This window comes from Ceratotherium simum, chromosome 19, assembly GCF_057802395.1.
Source record: "Ceratotherium simum simum isolate JZ-2026a chromosome 19, ASM5780239v1, whole genome shotgun sequence".
NCBI lineage: Eukaryota > Metazoa > Chordata > Mammalia > Perissodactyla > Rhinocerotidae > Ceratotherium > Ceratotherium simum.
Genome location: NC_141918.1, coordinates 12384008 through 12403839, shown reverse-complemented (window position 1 = coordinate 12403839; position 19832 = coordinate 12384008). Strand labels below are relative to the sequence as shown.

Here is a 19832-nt window from a genome sequence, read left to right as displayed (position 1 = left end):
TTTTGATTACCAGCTTCTTTTTAGTTTCCAGTTAACTAAATGCCCACTCCATTTCAGGTGCCGGCACGTGCCCTTTGGAGTAGTACAGGGAATGAAGACTCGAAGAGGAGATGTTACTTTTCTGGAAGATGTTTTAAATGAGATCCAATTAAGGATGCTACAGAACATGGCTTCTGTTAAGAGTGAATTCACTTTTTTGTTGTTACAGTCATAACTTATGTACCACTTTTATGTTTTGCTGGACTTTTGTGCAGTGTCATTTATTATGACCGTTCCTCCACTGAAATTTCACTAACCTTGTCAAAAGTAGTTTGCACGAATTAGAGGTGCCAAAATTTTTAGAGTTACTGCTCAGGTGTTGTTCAGTTCAATAATCTGAATTGGTATAACCCTGGGCCTCCATTCATGGACAGCTTCAGCACTGTCATTCCCTTGTTGGAGTGGTTGTGCAAAGCTCCTGCCTTATATAACTGGATACAAGTCACAAGTCCTTTTGGCTTTGTTTAACCTTCACCCTTGGAAAAATAAGAACCAGCTATGTCTAATGTCTTACAAGGGATATTGATAAGAAAAACAAATTTGTATTTCTTCCCCTTTAATGTTGGCAGGGGAAGTGTCATTATCAAAGGTAAATTAGCCTAAATTAGCAAAGTAAATTGCCCGCTGTGAACCTGTTTGTTCTTGACACTGTCAGCATATATGTTTGGCAGATTTTATCTCCACTTCAATCCCTGATTCTGTAGATTCACACAAGTTAAAGATAGTTGCCTTTGTCTGTTTCAGCAACTAAAGAACTCGAGAACCCACAGGAGACCGCAGAGAGGGTCGGGCTGGCAGCGCTCATCATTCAGGTCTGTTCATACTGCTTCCTATGAGCCCTTTTGTTCGGTACTAGAACAAACCCCAGCGCTGAAGCTTGACTCTGTCGTTTTAGGACTTCAAAGGTTTACTCTTATCTGACTATCAGTTCAGCTGGGATCGTGTTTTCCAGAGTCGTGGGGACACAGGAGTCTTCCTACAGTACACGCACGCCCGCCTCCACAGGTACAAGGAGGCTGCAGGGAAACGCTGGGCCCCGTGGGCCTTCCCCAAGGTGGGGCTTGGCTGGTGTGGTCCTAAGACCAAAGGCCCTGTTTTCTGGGCTTCTCCAACATCCATATTCAAAACTAGTTAAAGCACAGTGGACCTCCTGGTATGTTTGGTTTTTGTGGCATTTTAGAATATTTATTTATTGAGCGCCTATGTAAGAAATGCTTTTATGTATATTACCTCATTTAGTCCTCAGAATAACCCTGCCAAAGAATATACTCCATTTTCAGATGAAGAAACGATTTAGGAGAAATTGAGGCATCAGGTCAAACAATGTTAGCTTCAAAGTCTAGGGCTGTATTAGGGAGAGCAGGACTGTGTATATGACATGGTGTTCGTCACTTGCAATTATGTGTCCTTGGATGACTTGTTCAATCCTTTCTTGTTTTTAAACTTTTGGTAACAGTTTGGAAGAGACTTTTGGATGTGGTTATCTAAATGACTTCAACACTGCTTGTTTACAAGAGCCACAGTCTATTTCAATTCTCCAGCATCTTCTCAGGTATGATTTTCTAGTATTATCAAGTCAGCTTCTGCTTAGTGAAATGACTGTTGATAGTTTGTTGACCACTGGAGTGAACAGGCCTCCTTGTCTTCTGTCTCTGTGGACAGCATTTTCCTGAAGGTATGACCCAAAAGTGATTGTCTGCCCTTTGAGGGCAGACAGAGGGCATGCTCAAGGTCACTCCTCAGGTCTTAAAAATATCACTGCTGAATTAGCCCAGGTGCCTAACATCCTCTAGGTCATGGTATGAGAATGTAAAGCCTGGTAAAAGCATAACCTTTTAGTTTTGGAAAGGATCCACCTCTTACTCTCTGTGATAAGTGAAGAAAAATCCCTGCCTTTGTACAACTTCCCTAAGTCCTTCATTTGCTTCTTGGTTTCAGTTCACAGTCTCAAATACATATCTGTGTATGTGATGCCCCCACACTAGGCAAGAGACTACACCTTTGAGTTCTCACAAGCATTACTGGTGAAGCCAGACTCGTCAGGAGAGATTAGCCTCTGGAAGGGATGTGGGTGGTTAACAAGGCAATTTTCTCTGATTGCCACACAATGGTCAGTGGTTCTTTCCTGGGATCAGAAGGAATTCGTTTATTCACATTTGGCTAATTTGTGAGGAAAAATAAGCCAACCTGGTTTTCTTGCCACTGAGGGTAGACTGTATTTGCTAGTTTCTAGATTACATTCCTAAATACGGCTAGAGGCTTTTCACATTCAATTTAACAGCCATGATTTGAGTCTTTGCTATGGGCTCAGCCTAAGGGATATCAAGATGTTTTAGAAAGTAGCTGCCATCAAGGAATTTGTAAGAACGAAAAACATGCCTTTACCTTCAAAGGTACACAACGTCTTTTTTTCATATACCTTCTACCCTTAATGTTGTCAAGTCAACTTTACATCCTAGATCTTTGTCTTAACACCTTAGCTCAGTGTAATATGTGCAGTCTTCCCCTGCCAACTGCTCCTGTCATCTTTCTTTTAGGTTTGATGAGGTGCTTTATAGGTCATCTCAGGACCTTCAACCCAGGCACATTGTCAGTTACCTTCTAACTCTAAGGTACTTTATTATCCTGCTATTTCCAGGTGTTAAAAGACATTTGAGACCTGATCTGACAAATGACCTTTCATTCATCTAAAAGTTTGCTATAAACAAACCCCTTGGCCTAAAAAATTATGTGCTTTAAGTTACAGGAATTCTTGCTTCATGTTTGCAAATTGGCAATTAATGTTCATTCATTCCTTCAGTGATATAAGGTACGGTCACTACAGTCCAGTGAATGGGAAGCAACAGCTTCATCAAAGATGGTTACAGAACAGCACATATGTGTTATAATAGAGTGGACGTAAGAGACGACGTTAGGGCACTCAGCCCAGCCTGGAAGGATCAGAGAGAGCTTCTCAGAGGAAAGAAGTAGCTATTAATCAGGAGAAGCAAGGTGGCAGAGAAGGAGGGAAAAGCCCCAAGTTGAGCAAAAACATTATACTTTATAAAGGAACTACAAGCATAGTCCTGGGAGGGATGAGAAATGAAGCATATATAGGCCTTTTTGCCATGTACTAAGGCATTTTGACTTATTTTCAGGGCAGTGGCAACCACAGAAAGGTTTTAAGCAGAGGCACAGAAAAATCAGTCACCTAGAGGGTAGAGAATGAATTGGGAGGTGAGTCAGTGACACTGGGTGGAAATTTCATGGTAGCTGTTTTAGGAACTCTGATTAAGTTGAGTCTGTTCTTCAATAGCAACAGCTGTATCTTCCCATAAAGCTAGTTAAGAAAGGAAATATTTGCTTTTACTTAAGGTTTACTGAAATCAGAGATTTGTTGGGACTGTTTTCCTGATTGTGCTTTTACCTTGTCTTCCCCAGATTTAAATAAGATTCTTTTTTCCTTTAAATTCCACTTAGACATGTAGAGTTGAAGAAGCCAGAAAGTCTTATTAAAGGTCACTTAATCATTGAAATGAATGTCATAAGCATCACTTCTCTGGCACACTGTTCTACTTACCATACCTAAAGAGAAAAGATGCTTTAAAGAAGAGTGGCCGTGTGGTGTGCAGAGTAAAGTGATAACTACCCCACCTCCTCACCGTAAGAGGGGGAAAGGCCAGGCTGTGTTATACCTTCCATCTTTGTAAAGGATGCCTAACTGAGGAAAACTAATTATGAGAAAGGAATCCTTTATACTTGTAAAACTGACAATGAAATCATAATCTTAAGAATTTGCCACCTGGTATTAGTAGAACCAGGACCAAAATCTAAAGCTCGAGTTTAGGGTGTTTTACTTTGCCTGTTATACCAAAGCAGTGAATTCCAGTCTCAGCTTTCCAACTTTGGATACATCCTTTAGTGGTTCTAGGCTTTGATTTCTTTGAGGGAGTAAGATCAGATATCAAGCTTATATGTTACAACAGGAAATTACTGCTGTTCTTAACCATGATTTCTCTCTTCCCGGGTCAGTCATCTTGCAGCTGTGGCACACAAAACACTGCACGTAAAAGACAGTCCTCCTGAAGTGGCCGGGGTAGGTTGGGTGTTTATTCTGTATCTCTCTCACATCCTCGGACTAATATTACTGACTCAGTCTTGTAAATGTTTCTAAAATAGCATCCTGTTCAACTACAGCAATGTACTTATAGACTCAGGTAATAATTAGAATTGGGCTATAACAATCAGTGTTTATGTACTTTCCAACATACTAGGCTCTGAAACACATTCTCCTGCATCAAGTGTTAGAATGATGAGTCCCCTTATCTGAGGCTGTACTATCTGATGACCCTGTCACTCCTACTCCCCAGTCTGTGGGTACCAGTCTTATTACAAGGGATGCTAGGAATTTGTCTTCCCTTGCCCACAGCAAACCCCAGGGCACTGCGATATTGTTGCTACTTTAATTATGTTAGAATTACTTTTAAAAACATTCTTATTTATTCACTTATAGTTAGCCTCTTGTTTAATTGAACATTTAATAATGCTTTGATTTATTTTGTAGGCCAGACTTCATCTTTTCAGAGCTGTCCGTTCTGTCCTAGCCAATGGAATGAAACTTCTCGGAATAACACCTGTATGTAGGATGTAATTTCTAATTAAAATGGCTTTTTAAATACTAAGTGAATTCTACTTATCTATTCTTATATACCTTGCTGTTTAGAATAGAATTTAAACTATTATTCTGTGACAGAATCTATATTTTATTAAATCTAAGTGATTTATCAAACTTTTTAAATCTTTACCCCTAAAAAAGAAATCTGAGTTCCCTCATGGTCAATAAGTACTAAATAGACTTTTGTAAAACTAAGTCAAATCTTTCAATATTCATTGTGGTCTAATGAGGGTAAAGGGTTAGAGTTTAAACTCTAGCTTGAGTTTTCTTACAATGTCATTCTTCCAGAAACTGTACTTATAACTGAGATTATCTAATGTTTTCATCAAATGAAATTGATGAGGAAAAAAAATCTCAATATTCTTATAATTATGGCTAGTTCTGAATAAATTTAGGGGGGCTGAAATCAAGCCTTTTTGCCAATACAGCTGACAACTACTTCCAGAGAACAGATCTTGTTGCTTATCTTTTTCGTTGATATAGATACAGGTAACTCTTACTATGTGCACTCAGGAACTGAGTACATTTGAATAGCAAGGAATTACTTTTACAAGTATTGTAGTAGTATCTTTTTGTAAAAATTAGTCCATTAGTTAAAACCATAATTTGAAATGGAGTTTCTTAAAGCGTTTCCTCCATGTATCTGCATATTGGTAAAGTATATCTTGTATGACTCTTTAGGTAACATGAGTCGGCTGTGATCTGTTTGATCAGTACAGCCCTTCTCATCTGCCAGCATTTCCATTCAGGTTTGCTAAAATGTGGCTACAAGAAGTCATCTGAATACCAATGACAATCTATTTTTACAAATAGAGAAGCAGATTAGCATGAACCAAAGCTTCTCTGGTTGAATGAACATAGCTTCATATTGGCAAGTATGGTAAACCTTCTTAGTCCTAGAAAAGACTCATCCATGCAGTCTCAATTTTAAGTGAATTAGTTTTCAGACTGCTGATTTTCTACTTAAACTATCGTTAAAATTTCCTTAGCATAAACCAGCCATGTAATAAAAATGTACAGTTGGGACATGTTTCGTGTGTCCAGTACCCCTCTCCACTTCTTTGGAGAAGTGTTCCCCTTCCCAAATCTGAGGTAGCTTCCTCAGTATTTGAATCTTGAGTGAAATGACACAGGGACAGTGAAGGGTAGAGCCAAGTCTTTCCAAAAGTAAAGTAACTCCCTGAACAGACTGTTCATTAATTCCTACAACCTAGAGCCCTACAGCCCTGACTGCAGTCCTTCTGATAAACTCTTTTTTTTTGCTTAAGGCGAGCTGGAGGTGGGTTATAGCTATCATTTGCAACCAAAGAAGCCTAGTTGATATAATTCCAACATAGGGAAAATTAAAAATTTAATGTTTTGGGTTTTTTGTTTATGTTTTTACATTACCTTAATGGTCATATCTACAGTGCTGAAAGTGAGCAAACAGATTTCATATAAATATATTAAGTTTATTGCTGAATTTCCCCATTAACATTCTATAGAAATTTTTTTAAAAACACTGAAATTTCACAAATTATTGAGAGCCTAACAGTTAAACATACTTTATAAAAAAAAGTACAAAAGTGACATTAGAAATATTTTTTGAAGAAAAGTATATCATCTAACAGCAAAGAAATATGAATCCAGACAATGACTGGCACAAATACAGCAGTTAAAGGAGTACTCAGTCACACCCAGAAATCACTGTCTGAGTTATAAAATAGATTCAGTTTGGGAAGTTACACATTCAGTTTGTTTCTGAACTATCCTGTCTTGTTTTGCCTCTCTTTTGTAAGAAAAGAGCTAGGTCTTTACTGATGCTGGGACAAAATACTATACATGAATTGGAGAACAAGGAGGGGTCGTCCTTCTCCCCTGGTACCTGAACAAGAGAACAGTTAGTACAGAAATGGCTTTGGCACTTTAACCCTTAACATTGTCCCAAACCTTGTGACTTTGACTATTGTAGCCTCACGTGATTTTTATTAACACGATATCCTCTCCATACTTTGTATGTACATTATATATACAATAATATAATTCCTTCATTCAAAAACAAAACAGGTTGACCCCAAACAGGTCATGTTAAATATTTGTAGCAATTCACTCAGACAGCTTTCTTCTTAATTCTTATGCCACTCAGCTAATTTGTTGTTTTTGTTTAAGCTACCTTCTGGCATTGACTTAAGGCTCTAGTTTAATGCAAATAGTTTAGTCTTAGTAGAAATCTCTTTTGAGGCTTGAAATCACACACCAACTCTCTCTTTAGAAGCTGTTTCTCCTTGTTGGATGGATGTAGTGTCTTGTCTGGGTAATCCATAGAGATATATAGAAACACATACGAGAAGAGCACCCAGAGCAAAGGTGAGTGCTGAAAAGAAAAAATAAAAAAAAAAGCTTAATCTGTATTTGTCTTTAAAACTATATAACAACGATCAACGTAAAATTTTGAAAACTTTTAACTGTACGTTTATATCTGATCTTATGGAAAATAAATCTAAATGTTCTATTTTTATGATATAAGGTTTAGAAAGGTTGTCAATTCTAGTCCCCCCTACCCCCTCAAAAAAAGTGGTAAAGTCAAGGGAGTGACAGTCACTGACTACACACTGTTCAAGAACACAAGTATGCTTGTCCTGGACCACTCTGACAAAGAACACACTACTATACACTGATTTTTTTAAGGCAGTGGAATGTGGCTTTTCCATGATACTAGAAACCTGTGAAAATTTAGAGTAAGAGGTAGTTGAGCAAAATTCAAAGAGATAAGTGACCAATGATTCAACCATTGAAGATTTCTGAATAGGAGATGAGGTGGTGATTTACTGAATAAAATCCAATTTTCTGCTAGCCTTGTCTTTTTTCCATCTTAATCCTGAAAATCAGGACACAACAAACTAAATTACAACTTGTCAAACTTGACAAGTAGGCATTATATAAATAAATGCTTATGTCAAAATCTCTTTCAAAACTGTATATCCTGTTCAAAACTACACCATATTCTATATGGAGGACAATGGCACAGTCTTAACAGCTTTAAAAATAGCGTGCAGAGAAATGACATCAAGCTGTGATCCTGACTAGAAAAGACCAGCTTTGCCTTCAGAGGGGAAGGAGGTAAATTAAATTTAAATAGGAAACTGGAAGATTGCTAAGACATTCTAATTAATTTCCCTGACCATCAGTAAGACAGAACATTGACCAAAAGCATTTTACACCGTTCCCAAATATTCCTTAGGAAGAAAAGCATAAGGATTTGTTGAGCATAAGGATGGACCAGAACTACAATTAAAAGTTCACCCTAGGGGGGCCAGCCCAGTGGCATAGTGGTTAAGTTCACATGCTCCACTTCGGCAGCCCTGGGTTCATGGGTTCGGATCCCAGGCATAGACTTACGCACTGCTTATCAAGCCATGCTGTGGCAGGCATCCCACATATAAAGTAGAGGTAGATGGGCACAAATGTTGGCCCAGGGCCAGACTTCCTCAGCAAAAGGAGGAGGATTGGCAACGGATGTTAGCTCAGGGCTAATCTTCCTTACCAAAAAAGGAAAAAAAGTTCACCCTAGGGCTGGCCCGGTGGCATAGTGGTTAAGTTCGGTGCGCTCTACTTCAGTGGCCTAGGTTCATGGGTTTAGATCCTGGGTGCAGACCTACACCACTTATCAGCCATGCTGTGGCGGCATCCCACATACAAAATAGAGAAAGGCTGGCACAGATATTAGCTCAGGGCTAATCTTCTTCAGCAAAAAAAGAGCAAGATTGGCAACGGAAAAAAAAAAGTTCACCCAAATCAGGTCAGAAAAACATCTAGAGGAGGGCCTATGAATACCTGACACTGAAATGGTACATGGTTGGTTTTATACAGAGTACTTACTCTGTGCCGGGCACTATTCTAAGCACTTCACCTGAAACAGCCCTAGGAAATAGGTGGTACTATCATTCCCATTTTACAGATGAAGAAACTGAGACATAGGTTAAATAACTTGCCCAAGACTGCGCAGCTAATCAATGGAACAGGCAAGATTTTAACCATACTATAAAATGGTTTTCTAAGATTTCTACAAGGTTGGCATTCCTCTATTTGCATTTATAACAAGGGTCAATTTTAAAATGAAATATAAATATAGGCCAGGTCTATTTCTTTTACTTAATATGGATATTTGACAGGTTTTCCTCAAGTATTAGTTTATGGTATAATTTATTGGTAAAGAAAATGATTATTAAGCACAAAAGCACCCTGAAATGTTCAGTCAACATCACTGCTTAAATAATTCAGAAGCCAACTTAATGCTGGATGTGGGCTAGGGGAAATTCTATTAGAAGGAATAATATAGGAGTGATGCCAGAATGCCAGCTATAGTAATGAATTTTGTATTAATTACATATTAAATGAAACAAAGATAAAAGAGAAAAGAAAATTTAGATTTGGATTGTAGTTTCAAAACCAATTCACACCCAACTCCAAAACAGAAGGTACAAACTAAGGGGGAAATGAAAGATGTTTTCTGCTCTTTCCTCAAAATAAAACTAGATAATTTACTCTAATTCTACTGCTGAAAGTCATCATTTCCTAAAGTCCTTATACTTATTTGTTTGCATACCTAATCCGGTATTCATCCTGAAGCGCTTAAGTTCTCGTGTGTCTAACACCTGGGGAATGGGAAGGCCTTGACTGCAAAAAAGCTCTTCCTAGTAACTGAGTAGCACCCTCACTTTCACTCAGAACCAGCACCCCTCAGCTTAAGCTCTAGGATCATTTAAACAACTTAAGTACTGCTGACCCACATACCACACAGCTATGAACTGCTTTCCTTGTAGAATAAATTGTAACAAAACTAGGAATTTCTGTTAACACTTAGAGCAACTGCCATATTTAATACAAGATAAAATGAATCAAGGACGCGAGAAGCTCTTCCATGTTCAAAACTTAACACTACAAACTAAGACATACTTATCTGTAATCCAAACAGCATCACTGAAGCAATGGTAGAAAGGACAATGGCGGCTGCTGCAGAAAAGCCCTTCATGATGTTGTCTGTGTACTTGACCACAACAGAAGTGTAGAGGCCTCCAACACTCGCAAGAACTTGTATACAGAAAGAAAGAAAATCTTAGCACCCAAATAAATGAAACATTCTATGATGGTGAGGCAGTTTTCATCCCCAGAGATGCCATACTAATTTACCTAGGAAATACTATTTTCCTTAGAAGCAGCCATCTGAGGGAGTTTGCACTAAAATTGAATAGTAGTTCCTACAAAACAACATTGTTTTTCAGAGGCCCAAAGGGCTATGTGGTCTACTACTAAATGGTACACATTTATTGCTAACACATTAGATGCTTTTGATTGTGAAGGCAAAAGTGCTTTGGGATAGCTATGCCACAAAACAAAGTCAATAAAACCAAAATTGCATTTTCAAACTGGTGTTCAGTGTCAAAGGAACAATTTCAAAATGCTATAAAGGCTTAAAACAGACATCTAACTTTAAAAAAAAGATCTACCCAGAACCTTTAATTCCTGGATACTTACAGATGACAAACCAGACATAATATGTGTAACCATAGAAAAATCCTTTTTCTTTAATTTCAGCTCCATCTGACAAGTAGACGCCAGCTAATGTCACAACAATCCCTGATAGATACATTTGAATGTTTCTCACCCAAAGGGAAGTGTCTGAACTCTTTAAAACTTTTTCAAAATATACTCCTGAAAGAAAATTAGACATGCAAATATGAAATAAAGATATTATTAGAAATTAATTTAAAATGTCTTTCATTTAGAACAATAACCTAGAGATACGATAATATAAAGTATATGATTTGGGGACCAAACATTTTACATTAATTAAATGCACATTTATTATATTGGTTTGACACATGGCATACTGAACATTACCAATTTGTATTTTTACAGAGCATATAGAATTAATAGCTAAGAGGGAACTTTCTAACCTGCATTTAACAAGAGATTCAAATTATTAAGAACAGCTTCTGCCTTTATTATAGCAGTGAGATAGATCACAAAAGCTCTCTGTTAATGCCAATAAAAGACTTGCTTTGGTCAGCTGGAAAACTATACTATTAGAGTCAATTATCTTAATCATACCCCTATAATATCTGCCTGGTAATGAATACTCCAACTTTGCAAAATAACCTGTATAATCACCACTTGGGATTTTTTTCAAAGTAACAAAACCAAAATAAAATTTAAATGGAACTTGCTGAGTGAAGCCATTTTTCTATAAAGCAGGGTTCCACAAGCCAAGTTCATAGACAATGTCAGAAGGACCATGATCTCCCTAACTAGCTAATACATTTTGTGTGTGTGCGCATTTTTCTGGGGTTGAGAGTCCATAGCTTTTTTCAGATACTCCAAAAGAGCAGATGACTGCCCCCCCACCGCCCCCAAAATCACATACCACTGCTGTAAGTTTTATACGTAAAATGAATGCATATTTCTAACAAGGACATTAAAGATCTTAGTTATAAATACCATGTTAATTAGAGACTTAGGAATTGCCACTAAAGTACTAATAAACTAAACATTCTAATGAAAAACAAGATTCTTTTTGATGAATTTTTGTTGAAAAGAGCCAGAGAATGGGAACAAACATACAACAGCTATTCCTATTTCCACCTTCGATTTTCCTATCTGGGAAAACCATTTAACTATTCAGTGCTTAGTTACTCCAGAGTTTCCTCAATTGTGTATTGAGACACTGAACTACACAGAATGTTGGACACATTTAATTGTTCAAAATAGTGCTAAAAATCAAATAGTATATTATTTTTTGGGTAACTCAATTTTTCTTTCTCATTTACTGGTTCCTAAAAATAAAAATTTAGCATGTTAAGTATCTTCCTATGTTTATATTTTCCCCTCTTATCAAACTTTTTTTTACAAGAAATATTTCACTTCTATATCCAGCCTACCTTCCTAGTAAAGAATAAAAACAGTCCTAACTCTTGAAACAGCACCAATAAAGATAAATAATAAATTCATATAGCTGTAACTAATATACTCTTGACTAAAAAGAACCTTCAGTTTCTTCTCTGTTGGCACTATTTCTAAAACACATTTCTTTTGTTTTTTTTTTTTTTTTTTTTAATTTATTTTTTTCCCTCAAAGCCCCAGTAGATAGTTGTATGTCATAGCTGCACATCCTTCTAGTTGCTGTATGTGGGACGCGGCCCCAGCATGGCCAGAGAAGCGGCGCGTAGGTGCGCACCCGGGATCCAAACCCGGGCAGCCAGCGTCGGAGCACACGCACTTAACCGCTAAGCCACAGGGCCGGCCCTCTAAAACACATTTCAATTTCTTATGTTACACTTAACATTCTTACTTTCTCTCTTCTTGATTCAATAGAGGATTGCTTGTCCCTACACAGAAGATTCCAGACTTTCATGTTTATTTGATGTTAGTGATTTTGGCTCTTGTCCCTCCCTTTTTGCTGTGACTTTTTATGTGTTAAGCTTTCTAAGGAATTCTCTACCCCACCCCTCTTTCCCCCCACGCCATAGTTCCTAATCTGTTGAAGCAGAGGAAGAACTTGAGGTTACAAGAGGAAAACAGATACTGAGCTGGTAACTAACACCTTAAAGCAGCAGAATCCAGCTTGAGGATAGTGCCAGTTCCAAGAAAACGGAACTTGAGCTTTCTGATGGCTAACTTCCTCCATTTTTAGAGGTCTTTTTTCATTTACTTTGGGTTCTTGGCTGGACCGAGAATGGTCAAGGATGACAGAAGTATATTCTCAGATAACTGCAAGTATGAATAAGGATTGAGGTCTGAACTGACTTAAACACTACCATGCATTTACTGGAAAAACAGTTGACACAAAACTAAACCTAAGAAGATAAGCTTTAATGGAAATAAAACTTGTTAGTTATGATAAGGCAAGATAAACTAGATCCCTATTTAAAGTTTGATTTTTTTAAAAATTTGACAACAGAATAAAATGATGCTTTTATGATTTACCTGCAAATCCTGAGCACAATACAGCAATAGCTATAGCACCAAACCCTAACAGTGGATTCTGTTCCACCTGCAATAGTAATGTTTTAAAAGTTATTTTTAGTGACTAATAAATAGAATTTATTCAAGAGACCAAATAAATGAATACAAAAATCTGTGTTACAGTTATACTGAAAGTATGTGCCATATCAGACACAGCTATTCTATAGAGTAAGATGGGACCATCCCAGATATTATCCAAAGCACTTAAGTTAACAATGTGTCCCTCAAATTGCAACCATAGTAAATGCTTAATATAACATGTGTACCTATTTCCTAATAACCAGTAGCACCCTAGTATAGAATTTGCATAGTCAGCCTGCCTCTTAATTTTAACTTCTGCCACCATTCTAACTCAACCCTTACAGCATCAATCATGGAAACGGTAACAGTTTAACTTTTACTTATTCCCTATCACTTACAGGATGAAGTAATGACTTTTAAGATTTCCTACTTTACTGAATTTTTATCAAATATTAATAGCATACCTGCTATGTACCAAATATACTGTGTTATATACTAAATAAATAAAGATGAAGATGATACACAGCTCTGGTTCTTAAATAGTTCATGGATGGGAGAGATTGACGGGTATATATAATCATAATACTGTGCTAACAGATGCATGTATATGGGCCCCAACCTACTGTTTCAACTTTATGTCCTTTTTCTTCCCTCAAGTAACCCTCAGGAGCTTTCATCAGTCTTTCCTCAAAGATAAATAGTATCTCAGTAGTAACAGTGAAACTAAAGGGTTGAGATGCATGACTGTAATGTTTGACAAGCACATACCTTGTTCAAAATAAATAAACCTGATATAAGTACCTGAGAAAGAAAGTGTGGTCTAAAACATTTGCATGAAGATAAAAGGAGAAATAGAAGATATTATGGACTAGTGGTTCTCAAAGTATGGTCCTTGGAACAACAGCAGCATCATCACCTGGGAACTTGTTAGAAATGAAAATTGACAGCCCCCACCCCAGACCTACTACATCATAAACTATGGGGATGGGGCCCAGCAATCTCTTTCAACCTTCCAGTTGATTCTGCTATACACTGAAGTTTGAGAACCACTATTATAGACTACAGTTGATAAACACGGATACTTTCCTAATACAATCTATAAGAGTGGCTAGATATGAGAAGAAAATAACGGTCTGAGAGTTCTCCTATCCCAACAACAGCTAGAAAGCTCAAGCTACCAAAAATAGTATATGATAAATTCTTGTCTTGCTTTTCTGCCAGTTTAATCTCTCTACAGTTAGGAAAAACAGTGATAGATAGTGCTTCTCTGGGCTTAATTCTAATAAACTGCTGGGTGATGAAGTAGAAGTGACAGAAACTTTGGAAAACAGCAACCATGTCATTTTAGCAGGAGTAACAGCCAAACACAGCACAGTTAAGAAACAGAGGCTCCGGTCTTGATAAATCAAAATTCAAAAAAATAAAACTTCAAGTTAGAATTCCATAGCTAGCAGGAATATGGTTCAAGAAGGATACGAGGTTTTAAAGAATGAAATTCTGGTGAAGAGTAAAACAAGAATATGTAAAGAAATCAAGGTGACTAATTAAGGGTATCTGCAATGAATTCTGATTTTATAAAAAGAACTGCAGTACACATAACCAAGAGGAATCTAACCAGGAATTTTAGTATCAAGAAATTGAAAACTCAGAATAAGTGGAGGCTTGCAAAAATACTTTACAACATTTAAGAATGCTTTTGAAAGTCTGTTTAATTCAGGAAGAAAAGAGTATGCTTCTTGGGTGAGATGACAGACTGTTATATGGCAATAAAATAAGAGTTACCCGAATCTAGTTTCCATTTTCTCTGTGAATAATAATTTTTAAATAATACATAAATAAGTAAACATATTTAAAAGGAAACAAGTCCAAGATACCTGATTTGCTATTATAAGAATACTTAGCTAAAGAAAATAAATTGAAAAGTATCTTGACCAAGAATAGTAGCAAATCAAGATACTGATCACTATATCTAGGAATAATGGAGAATGGAAGCTATGCCAGAAAATTTGAATTGGGCAAATACTGGCCTGATTTTCAAAAAGGCAGAGAGAAAGAAAAACTGCAGAAATTACAGATGGCTTCTTGAGACCTATAGGGCAGCCCAGTGCATTCAGCACAGGCTCTGGAGCCACGCTACCTGGGTTCAAGCAGTGTGACTGTGGACACATTACTAATCTCTTTGCCTATCAGCTTCCTCATCTGAAAATGGAAATAAAAACAATATGAGCCTCATATGTTTGTTGTAGGCCTAAGTGAGTTGTTATATGTAAAGCACTTAGAATACTGATGGTATTTAGTGCTGTATAAATGATTGCAGCCGTAACTGTAATTACTGATTACTAGCAAAATGCTAGAACAGATGACTTGAGGAACTTAAAAATTTTAATGGTCATCACTAGAAAACAGTGTGGCTTCCCTAAGAGGGAGACATACCAAATTTCCTTACTGAAGGGTTCCTGGTGTAAGTGGTAAGGGAAATTCCATAGAGATAATGTTTAGCAAGAAATCTCAACAGATTTGCATAATATTTTTGTGAACAAGCCAGAGAACGAAGTGAGGATAACAGTACGATTCTATTCATAGCTGAGTGAACGCTCATACAGCAAAGTGCTAATTAATAGAATAAAATCGAGCCAGATCAACAACCAATACCAACTCGCGATGCATATGAATGAGCCACCCACGGAACAGATCCTCAGGCCCAGTCAAGCCTTCAGTTGGCTGCAGCCCTAGGCAACATCTCCACTGCAACCCGATGAGAGACTGCAAGCCAGAACTACTTAGCCAAGGCACCCTCAAATTCCTGACCCATAAAAACTGAGAGAGAGTGTTTACTAAGCAAGAAAAAAACTCAAGCTAAAACTCAGTCTAAAGGTATAACAACTCTGGTCCTGTCCTGTCTAAAATTTTCAGTGAAGACCCAGAAGACATATTTGTTGAATCTGTAGAAAGCATAATACTCAAAAAAAAAAAGCTAATAATGGATAGGACTGAAAAGAATTCAAAGGCCTGAACAATGACCCAAAGCTAATGAGATAAGCTTAATAAATACAAACATATCCTGCGTTTTGGTTTAGAAGAAGCCACTGCACAAGACACATTTGAGACAAACTGTATTTTATGTGAAACAGCTACATGTGGTTGTATATAATCAATTATAGAATGGATATCCTCCTCTACCCCCCCAAAAAACTAATATAATCTTATGCTGATTTACCAAGTCCCTAGTATTCAGAACAAAGGAGGTAATTAGCAAGCTATACTTCACACTGCTCAGTCAACACATGGAGACAGTGTGAAGTTTTAGGATATAGTCACATGTTGCTTAATGACAGGGATACATCCTGACAAATGCATTGATAGGCAATTTTGTCGTGAACATCATAGAGTGTACTTACACAAACCTAGGCACCTACGCTATATGGTACTAATCTTAGGGGACCACTGTCATATACTCGGTCTGTCATTGACCGAAATGTCATGCAGAGCATGACTGTACTAAGGAACAATAACAGATGAATGCATCTAGAAGAGAAATACAAGGCAGTATTGGGGCAAGAGGCAGGGACCGGAAAGCCTCTAGAAATCATATTATAGAAAGAATCGACGGGGTTGTCTCAATGGGGGAGGGAAAAAGTCTTGGATGGTGGGGATGTGACGTCCTCAAACATTCAAAGGATCATCATATGGAGTTAGTAGGGATTTGAGTTATTCTCACAAGAACAAAGAACAATGAGAGGCAGTTCCAGGAAGCTGCATTCTGTTTAAAACATGAAAGAATTTTCCAAAGTGTTCTAAAAGTAAGATAAGCTGCCCTATACTCTGCTTTAGCTTACTAAGCTTTTCACATACATTACCTACGTGAGGTGGACCTAATATCTTTTCTAATGGAGTGAGGAGTTACTTAAAGCTCATATTTAACTTCTATGTGTTTGCCTTCCCAAACAAATTATTTCTCTGCAGGTCTACAACTGAGTTAAATGTGCAGTGCATATTTGATCAGTGTTTTGAAATGTCACCAAGAATATGAGCATGTGTAAACATCATGTGAAGACAATAAATATTAATCTAAAACTCATTTTCTGGAAAAAAAAATTTTCCCCACCAGGCTAGAAAGTAACTACAATAAAAAGGAACTGGCTTTCTCCTTTCACAGGCTCTCCATACATGCCCTAAGAGAACCATGGTCTTTCATTTGCTCAAAGTTGAAGAAGGGTATTCAGTTGTAGAGGAAAGCTCCTGACTTTCAGAAGGTCATTCACTAGAGTTCCCCTTCCCACTTTGCTTTGGGAAAATAACCAATTAAAGCATAGAACATTAAAAAAACATCAAGTATGTACCTTAACATTTAACTCTTAACAAACTAAGAGGGAGAAGTAAAGGGCACTTTTTGCCCTAGTTTAGTTATCAATTATCAGTAAAAACACTACTCCCTTGTAATCCGTATCACTGACAATGGGAGTATGTGCAAAAGGATAAAAAACTTTGTGAGTTGAGGGAGAAGATGAAAATTAGACAGAGAAAACCTTGCTCATTGCTTCTGAGAAAATGTCTAAAAGAGGTCCAGAAATTCTGAACATTTTGTCATCTATAAAATGAAGGAGGTGGATTACATTAAGTTTAAGGTACCTTCCATCTCTAACATTTTGTATGCATATTCCCCTCAAAAAAAAAAAGGAAGCCAATAGGGATTATTATCCTTAATAATAACATTATCCTAAGGGGAAAAAAGCCATCTATAGGGCAAAGACGATTTTCAGTCAAAGGAATATAGTTGTGCTCCATTCAGCAGTGTGACTATCTGACATTATAAAACCTAGGAAGTTCCCTATTTCAGTTATGGTAAGCATTTTCTTTCTCACCATAACTTTCGTAGCTTGGGCTGGTTTCCACTGTACAAGTGTGACTCCACCACACAGCATAAAAACTGAAATCCACTGTAATTTGCTAAGTGTCCGGTTTAACATTAAAACAGTACATAAAGCAGTACAGGGAATCTTCAATTGGTAGGTCACCTAGAAACAAAACAATGAATTAATGAACTCAGTTAACATTAGTCTCTGACACAAATATATTATTTCTGATATCATTAATAGTATTATCAAGAAAAATGTTTGATAATGTGATAAAGGGTTAATAACAATCTTTTCACCATGAAAACATTTTTTAAGAGTCTATGCTTTTCGTTATCATTTCCTCCACTTACCTGGTACACTGCTGCATCCAAATTGCTAAGAGCTAGGAAAGCCATGTTGTTCTGAACAGCATACACTAATGATGGCACGCTTAACTTCATCAGTTCCCTGGGGCTTCCCAAGACATTTTCTCTTAAAGATGCCTTGAATCTACCCAGACTAGCAGTTTCTCTTTGAAAACAAAAGGGGAAAATGAGAAGTGGGTAAGGAAGAAAATTAAAGAGCATTCTTTGGATAAGATCCCTTCACACATAGGATAGCTATATTGTGTTAAGTACATTGATGTAATTTAGCAAACTTATTTTGTTTCAATAATTTTCAACTAATTCTAGCTATATTAAAGAAACATACCAATAATGTATCCTCATAAAGGAAAAACAATTACAAGTTCTGTTTGGGAAAATAGAACAACAATTAGGTTTACCATCAACCTCTGGTCAAAGCTCCAGGAATTTTTGAGTATATTAAATAATGAGATAATAGGAAATAAGAATTGCTAATATCACCTATAAAATATTAATTTAATTCCCTGCCACTTTAACTGCCATTACATCAAGTTCACCCTGATTTTTTTTGTGTGTGTGTGAGGGACATTAGCCCTGAGCTAACATCTGTCACCAATCCTCCTCTTTTTGCTGAGGAGGACTGGCCCTGGGCTAACATCTGTGCCCATCTTCCTCCACCATAGATGGGACACCGCCACAGCATGGCTTGACAAGCGATGCGTCGGTGCGCGCCCGGGATCCAAACCTGCAAACCCGTGGCCACCGCAGCAGAGCGCATGCACTCAACCACTACACCACCGGGCCAGCCCCTATTTTTTTAATTAATCAGGTTGCATATCCATTTTTTAAAGCTTTTTCTTTTATTACAATAGATTTAAATTGCAAACAAAAGACAAAGGCTTTGGTAGTTAGAGAAGTTACTTGGGATATGAATTGAGCGATTCAGGTCAATGTTATTTGCAAATTAGGTCAGTTCTTAAGAAATACAGTAGACAATAATCTTTAAATAACCATCCTCATAAAACTCAAGCACATATATGTATAATTTTGCAGCAAATCTGAATAACTTTCTAATAACAACAAAAGTAAACTATATCTGTAATGTACGTAAAGCTTACTACTTGACTGCATATTAATTATACATGCTGTTAATGATTCTTATTTTTCCTCAGGAGGAACTAGCTAATCTGGCTCATATTTCTCCCTGTTGTAAATCAGCTCATTTATTTCCTGAAAATAAAAACAAAACAGTATTTTATAATAAGCATGAACACCAAAAAAGTGCTTTATCAAACGAGTCTAACTGCAACTCACAATATCCTTAAAGAACACCATAACACTTTGTTGGGGAGATGGATCTATTTCAACTCAAAGTTTATGATAATCACAATGAGCCTCTATATTTTTAGTTAACATATTAGAATCAACAGTCATTAACTGAATTTTTTTCATATTTAAATAGTGTAAAACTAATTACCCAAGTTCTGAGGGGGAGCAAAAATTCCATAATCTCGAGTTGACTTCCTCTGCCTATCCACTGTAGAACACTCCAGCCCCAGAAAATGCTTAAGTAACACAGGAAATTTGGCCTAGGCCACAGAAACAAAACATATCTTTCTTAGTTACTGATCTTCTGTTGCCAAACAACACGCTCCATACCACAATGGTAAATGTATATGCTGAAAAGTAATGCACACAGCCTGGTGGGAGACTACAAACTCCACCCAGAAGAGGGAAAGAATACCAAAAAGATCACTCTACTGAGAAATGCTATGTAGTCGAGTTTTCCAGCTATCTGAAGAATGGCACTTTAAACTTCAGACATTCTCTTTTAAACTACTTTTGAATGCAAATCTAAGATGTCCTATATACTTTCTCGACATCTTAAACAGTATAAAGAATAATTTTTCAAAGTAT

General features: G+C 37.1%; 2 protein-coding genes across 4 annotated transcripts in view; one reads left to right on the top strand and one right to left on the bottom strand.

Annotated features, from left to right (window-relative positions):
* Positions 1-4700, top strand: part of RARS2 (arginyl-tRNA synthetase 2, mitochondrial) — a 60138-nt gene extending 55438 nt beyond the window's left edge. For 2 of the 3 annotated variants that reach the window (XM_004422104.3, XM_087443865.1), the window contains 7 exons: positions 58-182; positions 784-851; positions 935-1044; positions 1496-1591; positions 2577-2651; positions 4051-4114; positions 4583-4700. In XM_004422104.3, the coding sequence (XP_004422161.2) occupies positions 58-182; positions 784-851; positions 935-1044; positions 1496-1591; positions 2577-2651; positions 4051-4114; positions 4583-4669 (625 nt within the window). In that variant the 3' untranslated portion in view covers positions 4670-4700. The remainder of the gene's footprint in view (positions 1-57; positions 183-783; positions 852-934; positions 1045-1495; positions 1592-2576; positions 2652-4050; positions 4115-4582) is intronic. The other variant, XM_087443864.1, reaches the window with a different exon arrangement.
* A 1423-nt stretch (positions 4701-6123) lies between these two features.
* The window catches only part of SLC35A1 (solute carrier family 35 member A1), a 31367-nt gene continuing 17658 nt past the window's right edge, over positions 6124-19832 (bottom strand). The window contains exons 3-8 of the mRNA XM_004422105.3: positions 17922-18081; positions 17578-17730; positions 12656-12722; positions 10208-10384; positions 9629-9763; positions 6124-7046 (exon numbers count right to left, since the gene is read on the bottom strand). Of these exons, the coding sequence (XP_004422162.1) occupies positions 6922-7046; positions 9629-9763; positions 10208-10384; positions 12656-12722; positions 17578-17730; positions 17922-18081 (817 nt within the window). The 3' untranslated portion in view covers positions 6124-6921. The remainder of the gene's footprint in view (positions 7047-9628; positions 9764-10207; positions 10385-12655; positions 12723-17577; positions 17731-17921; positions 18082-19832) is intronic.